This window comes from Mesoplodon mirus (assembly GCF_964341445.2).
Source record: "Mesoplodon mirus genome assembly, chromosome: 2".
Classification (NCBI taxonomy): Eukaryota; Metazoa; Chordata; class Mammalia; order Artiodactyla; family Ziphiidae; genus Mesoplodon; species Mesoplodon mirus.
In genome coordinates, this window is record NC_138977.1 from 92897162 (window position 1) to 92905083 (window position 7922).

General features: G+C 36.4%; 1 protein-coding gene across 1 annotated transcript in view; it reads right to left on the reverse strand.

The window, feature by feature from the left end:
- The window catches only part of PDCL2 (phosducin like 2), a 28538-nt gene extending 20816 nt beyond the window's left edge, over nt 1–7722 (reverse strand). The window contains exons 1-2 of the mRNA XM_082611610.1: nt 7463–7722; nt 6781–6871 (exon numbers count right to left, since the gene is read on the reverse strand). Of these exons, the coding sequence (XP_082467736.1) occupies nt 6781–6871; nt 7463–7493 (122 nt within the window). The 5' untranslated portion in view covers nt 7494–7722. The remainder of the gene's footprint in view (nt 1–6780; nt 6872–7462) is intronic.
- Nucleotides 7723–7922: the final 200 nt, after the last annotated feature.

The window sequence follows — 7922 nt, forward strand, 5'->3', positions numbered from 1 at the left end:
TATAAGTAGAATCATGTAAAATGTGACCTTTTATCACTGGCTTCCTTCCTGAGCATAACATTTACAAGGTTCAGTCCTGTTGTAGCATGTACCAGTTCATCATTTCTTTACATGGCTGAATAATTTTCCATTGTACGAATACACTATATTTTGTTTATCCACTCACCAGTTGATGGACAGTAAGTTTCTTTGTACTTTTTGGCTATTGTGAATGCTGCTACTATGAACATTCATGTACACGTTTTGCTTTCGATTCTCTTGGGTGTACATATCTAGGAGTGGAATTGCTGGATCATGGTAATTCTATGTTTAATATTTGAAGAAATTCCAGACTGCACCATTTTACATTCCCACCAGCAATGTATGGTGATTCAAAATTCTCCACCTGTTCACCAACACTTTTGTTATTTTTCTGTCTTCTTTATTATAACCACCCTGGTAGGAGTGAAATGGAAACTCACTGTGGTTTTGATTTGCATTTCCTTAATAACTAATGATATTAAGCATTTTTTAATGTGCTTATTTTCCATTTATATACCTTCTTTGGTAAATGTCTATTCAAATCCTTTGCATGTTTTTTAATTAAGTTATTTGGTTTTTTGTTCTTGAGTTTTATGAGTTCTTTATATATTCTTAGTAATCCCTTATCGTATATCTAATTTGCAAATATTTTCTCCCATTCTGTGGGTTGTCTTTTCACTTTCTTGATAGTGTCCTTTGATGCACAGATATTTTAAATTTTGATGAAGTCAAATTTATCTATTTTTTCCTTTTTGTTGCCTTTTGTTATTTTCGGTGTCATCCGAGAAATCATTTCCAAATCCAATGTCATGGACATATTCCCCTGTGTTTTGTTTGAAGAGTTTTATAGTTTTAGTTCTTACATTTGGGTCTTTGATCCATTTTGAGTTAATCTTTATATATGATATGAGGTAGGAGTCCAACTTTATTCTTCTGCATGTGGATATCCAGTTTGCCTAGCACCATTGGTTGAAAAGATTGTCCTTTCCCCATTGAATGTTCTTGACACCTTGTTGAAAAATCATTTGACTATTTATGAGAGAGTTTCCTTCTGGTCTCTCTATTCTATTCCTCTGGTCTGTATGTCTATCCTTATGTCACTATAACACTGTTTTGATTACTGTTGCTTTGTAGTAAGTTTTGAAATCAGGAAGTATTGGTCTTCCAACATTGTTCTTTTTCAAGATTACTTACTTTCCAGGATCTGGATGTGTTTCTTTTTATTCATTCTGCCAATTTCTGCCTTTAATTTTAGATTACTTGGCTTAATTTAAAATCCATATACATTTAAAGTATGTAATGTAAGTGCCTGACATTAAGCTTTTGATTACTGAGGCACCTATTTCAAAAGACATCCATCTTGAAAACCATACTGCCAGCTGTATGACACAGCTACTAGCAAAACAACCAGATAAGGAATTAGGCTGCTCCCACCCATGAAAGTCTTTCTTTCAGAGAGCCCTGGGTAACCTAGATAACTGACCACTTGAGCGACCCCTCTTCTCCCTTCCTGTGCTCTAATTCCAGCTCTTATGCTCTACATTAGCCAATAAAGAGTGAACACATGAAACCTAGATACCCCATCAATGGACTCTAATAAAGGCACAGACGCAGGTCCCACTCCCACCCCTCCACCAGACCTGGCTGAGTGGCCCTCAGGCATGCTGTGTGTTCTTCAGGATTTCTGAGGAATAAATCTTGTTCCTCGAAGTTCTCTCAAAGTTTCTTGCTGAAGTGCATCCTACAGTCATAATACAAACCACAGGAACCAGTCCAGTCACAGCTATGAGTAATACAGGAGGTGAGTGCCTCAGGCATTCCTAGCCAATAGCATCACTATCGATAGGCTGGGACTGATACAACAAAGTAATTACTGAAAAGGAAGGACTTACTTCTGCCATTTAGCTATTTTCTGTATTTCTATATCTTATATGGTTTTTGTTCCTAAATTCTTCCATCATTGCTTCTTTTTGTATTTTTGTATTGTGGTATACCATTTTGATTTCCTTTCTCTTTCCTTTTCTGTATTCTTTTAGTTATTTCTTAGTGATTACCTTAAGGATTAAAATTAATTTCTTACAATAACCTACTGTGAATAATGCCAACTTAGCTTCAATAGCATACAAACACTCTGCTCTTATACATCTTCATCCCTCACTCTTTATATCATTATTGTTACAGACTACATTGTTATATACTGTGTCCATTAATATCGATTTATAATTATTGTTTTATAAACTTGCCTTTTAAATCATATAGAAAAAAGGGAGTTAAAAACCAAAAATACAGTAATATTGGCTTTTATATTTACCTATACAGTTACCTTTACCTATGATATTTATTCTTCGTATGGTTTTGAGTTACTGTCTAGTGCCCTTTAATTTCAGGCTGACAGACTCCTTTAGCTAATTTTTAGGGGAATTCTAGTACAGTAAGTCCCCAACATACGAACCTTCAAGTTGCAAACTTTAAAGGATGCGAACGTGCATTTGCATGTCCAATCACGTAAGTTAGTTCATGTGTCTGGTGTACATTGTCACGTGCATGCATTCTCTACAAGTGGTTGTACTTTTGGTACTTTACTGTACAGTACTGCATACAGTACAATAGTACAGTAGTACAGTATCCTTATTTCAAGCCCAGGATGTCCAGAAACAAGTGTAAAAGCAGCAGTGATGTAGCTGGTACTGCTAAGAAGTGCCAGCTGTTGTACTATACTACTGTACTTTCCAAGGTTAAGATTAAAAATGTTTTATTTTTTGTGTTTGTTTTTTATGTTTTGTGCGAAAGGTTTATAAACCTATTACAGTACAGTATTATATAGCCAATTGTGTTAGTTGGGTACCTAGGCTACCTTTGTTGGACTTATGAACAAATTAGACTTACGAATGTGCTCTCAGAATGGAACTCATTCATATGTAGGGGACTTGCTGTAGTAAGAAACTCACTTAGATTTTATCTAGGAATGTCTTAATGTCTCCTTCATCCTTGTAGCATAGTTTTGTCAAATATGGAATTCTTGACTGACAGGTGTTTTTTTTTTCTCTTGCAGCCTCTAAGATTTCTGAGGAGAAATTGGCTGAGAGTCTTTTTAAGGGATGTGTCTTTGTGTGGGTCTCTGAGTTTACCCTACTTGGAGTCCATTGAGCACCTTGGATTTGTAGACTTATGTCTTTTGTCAAATTTGGGGAGTTTTCAGCCATTATTTCTACAAATATGATTTGTGCCTCTTTCTTTCTCTTTTCCTCTGCTGGGACGCCCATACTACATATGCTAGTTCACCTAGTAGTGTACCACAAGGCCAGTTAGGCTCTGTCCTCTCTTCTTTATTCTCAGACTCAATACTTTCAATTGTCCTATCTTCAAATTTTCTCTATCTTCTCTATCTTCATATCTGCTTCTGAAGCTCTAGAGTGTATATTTCAATTCAATTATTGTACTTTTTGGTATCAGAATGTCTTCTTGGTTCCTTTTTATAATTCTGATCTCTTTATTGTTATTCTCATTTTGTTCATATGATGTTTTCCTGTCTTTGTCCATGTCTTCCTTTAGCTCTTTGAGCATCTTTAAGTTGTCTTAAAGTCTTTGTCTAGTAAGTCTGACACTTTGGCTTCCTCAGGTATATTTTGTATTGATTTATTTTGTTCCTTTGTCTGGGCCATACTTTCCTGTTTCTTTTTATGCCTGCTTTTTTTGTTGTTGTTGAAAACTGAATATTTAATTCAATTGGTAACTCTAGAAATCAGATTCTTCTTCCAACCCATGTTTTTGTTTTTGTTTTTGTTTTTTTATATCGGGTGTGTCTGTGCCAGGATCAGCCTCAGGTGAAAGCATAAGGTCTTCTCAGGTCTTTTCTGAGCCTTCAACTTTCCCAAGGCTTTCTAAATTCCCCCATATATATGGTTGTTTTTGAATGTTAAAAAAAAGAAACCAGAAGTGGCTCCTTAAAATCTCCCGGAAGCCACTTGAGCCAGTGAGGGTTGACAGAATGACTGCCAGTCTCTGGGTCTGTACCTCTGCATTCAGAGCAGCAGTCTGCAATCAGATCACAGAATCCTGATATTTGAGGACAAAGTCCTTATTGCCTACCCTGGCTCCAGCAAGAAACACAGGATGCTATTGAAACAGCTGCCTGCCATGGGGCTGGGGGGTGAGGGATGGATAGCTGTTACTACACTGAGGACTGAAATCAACCAATACTAACTGAAATTTACCAGACAAGCTTTATGCTGTAAGCTACAAGTGTTCAAATAGACTCCAGAGTTCCAAAGCCATAATTTCAGACCGTTTCTGCCAGTACAATTGCTACCTAGGTGGACAGATGGATTCTTGGAGCTTTCTACTTCACCTTTGCTGCTGTCCACTTGGCCAGTCATTTTTGGAAAATCCCTCAAATTTGTGTTTCTATTTAAACTTTCACCCACTCATTTTAGCATCTATCAGCAGATCTTGCCCATGGGGGATTATTACTATGGTGTTTTAATGGTGATCTTTCTATTTTCCTCATTCTGTCTACACTTATTAATTGGAATTCTTCAGTGAGGAAGAATTATTACTTCTTCTGAATTTGTTCATGTATTCATTTACTTATCTATGTCACTATAGGATAAGGACTCAAGGATAATTACTTTATTACTTATTTTATAATTCAATATTATAGTAATTAATTTGGTTGTTCAAGTTGTTCCAACTCTCGCCAATCTGAGATCTTTTAGTTTGGCTCCTGTGCCTTGAAAAAAGTTTTTAGCACTTCCTTAACTTTCTGATACTACAAAATGCCCCAGACTCATACTGTTCTTTCTCAACTCACACTGTTGAATAAAGCAGTTCTTTAAGAATCACTGGTTCCGGAGGAGACCTTCAAGATGGCGGAGGAGTAAGACGTGGAGATCACCTTCCTCCTCACAAATACATCAGAAATACATCTACATGTGGAACAACTCCTACAGAACACCTACTGAATGCTGGCAGAAGACCTCAGACTTCCCAAAAGGCAAGAAACTCCCCACATACCTGGCCACATGGCTGACAGGGTCTTGTTGCTCCAGCAGGGTGTCAGGCCTGTGCCTCTGAGGTGGAACAGCCAAGTTCAGGACATTGGTCCACCAGAGGCCTCCTGGCTCCATGTAATATCAAATGGCAAAAGCTCTCCCAGAGATCTCCATCTCAACACTAAGACCCAGCTCCACTCAACGACCAGCAAGCTACAGTGCTGGACACGCCATTCCAAACAACTAGCAAGACAGGAACACAACTCCATCCATTAGCAGAGAGGCTACCTAAAATCATGATAAGGTCACAGACATCCCAAACACACCACCAGACATGGTCCTGCCCACCAGAAGGACAAGATCCAGCCTCATCCACCAGAACACAGGCACCAGTCCCCTCCACCAGGAAGCCTACAACCGACTGAACCAACCTTAGCCACGGGGGGCAGACACCAAAAACAATGGGAACTATGAACCTGCAGCCTGCGAAAAGGAAACCCCAAACACAGTAAGTTAAGCAAAATGAGAAGACAGAGAAACACACAGCAGATAAAGGGGCAAGGTTAAAAACCCACCAGACCAAACAAATGAAGAGAAAATAGGCAGTCTACCTGAAAAAGAATTCAGAGTAATGACAGTAAAGATGATCCAAAATCTTGGAAACAGAATGGAGAAATTACATGAAATGTTTAACAAGGACCTAGAAGAACTAAAAAGCAAACAAACAATGATGAATAATACAATAAATGAAATTAAAAATTCTCTAGAAGGAATCAATAGCAGAATAAGTGAGGCAGAAGAATGGATAAGTAACCTGGAAGATAAAATAGTGGAAAAAACTACCACAGAGCAGAATAAAGAAAAAAGAATGAAAAGAATTAAGGACAGTCTCAGAGACCTCTGGGACAACATTAAATGCACCAACATTTGAATAATAGGGATCCCAGAAGAAGAAGAGAAAAAGAAAGGGACTGAGAAAATATTTGAAGAGATTATAGTTGAAAACTTCCCTAACATGGGAAAGGAAATAATCAAGTCCAGGAAGCACAGAGAGTCCCATACAGGATAAATCCAAGGAGAAACACGCCAAGACACATATTAATCAAACTATCAAAAATTAAATACAAAGAAAAAATATTAAAAGCAGCAAGGGAAAAACAACAAATAACATATGAGGGAATCCCCATAAGGTTAGAAGCTGATCTTTCAGCAGAAACTCTGTAAGCTAGAAGGGAGTGGCAGGACATATTTAAAGTGATGAAAGGGAAAAAACTACAACCAAGATTACTCTACCCAGAAAGGTTCTCATGCAGATTCGATAGAGAAATTAAAACCTTTACAGATAAGCAAAAGCTAAGAGAATTCAGCATCACCAAACCAGCTTTACAACAAATTCTAAAGGAACTTCTATAGGCAGGAAACACAAAAGAAGGAAAAGACCTACAATAACAAACCCAAAACAATTAAGAAAATGGTAATAGGAACATACATATCGATAATTACCTTAAACGTGAATGGAATAAATGCTCCAACCAAAAGACACAGGCTCACGGAATGGAAACAAAAATAAGACCTGTATATATGCTGTCTACATGAGACCCACTTCAGGCCTAGGAACACATACAGACTGAAAGTGAGGGGATGGAAAAAGATATTCCACACAAATGGAAATCAAAAGAAAGCTGGAGTAGCAATTCTCATATTCTTAGTTTCATTCTTACAATACTTCATTAAAAAACTCATAAATTATCCAAATGAATCACTGTACCTATATATTTCAATAGCTCTCACATCTTCATCATCAAATTCATCTTCAGCTTCCTTCAACTGTGCAAGAGTCATCTTTTCATATGGTTTAACTAAAACAAAATAAGTTGTAGATAACTGAGTTATTTAAAAGCCAATTTTACTTTAGAGTCACATGTCTAGAAAAAACAATATATTCGATAAATGGAGATCAAGAATATCTTTAATGTTTCAGTTTCTCCAGCATATAAACTATATTGTGGCTGACTGCTTCAGGTTTGTTTAAAGTGCTATTACTCCCTCAGAGTTCACAGAACTACCAGGCTGCATTTAAAAGCAGATGTGAAAATCAATTAGACCTCATAAATTTAGATTTCCTCAAGTACTTGGAAATTTTAACAAATAATACATTTTATATAGAATGATCAAAACAGAAAGTAATCAGAAGGTAGAGAAATATGATAGAGAAAAAAAAGCTCACTAGGTTAGATACCAGGGCATTTCAGCTCTGATATTAACTAGTATGTAACTTTCAACACATGAATTAGAAATTTTAGGTGTCAGCATCCTAATTTCAAAAGTATGGGTGGGATTTATATTAAATTATTTCTAATGTCCTCTCTCCCTCTAAATTCATGAAATACATGATCACTGTCATAACTGTATAATTCCCTTCACCCAGCCCACCAAATGCACAACTATACCCATTGCTTGTTTCTGTAAACGTAAAACCATTTCTTCAATTTCATCTTTTGGCTCTTCTTTTGGAGGAAGAATGCCAAAATCTCTTAAAATTTCATTCCATTCTGTATCTTCATTTGGATCCTATATAAAAAAAATAAAAAATCTATTAGCACAGTTGTGCATTTTAATATATGTAAAATCGATTTCCAACCATGTAATTGTTCATGAACTCTACAGGTAAACTAGAAAATTAGTTTCAAAGAACAGAACAAAATGGCCTACTTTTTTCCCATTTCCCAGTTCCGTAATGCAACTACATACTTTGATAAAAAGAATACATCCTCTACCCTCAAAGTTACACTGAGATGTTTAGTAAAAAATAAATCTAAAAAACATATATCAAATGTTAATGAAGAAACTTGTAAGTCATGGAAAATTCTCTGAAGACTATTAATAGGCAAAACTAATTCACATCATGCA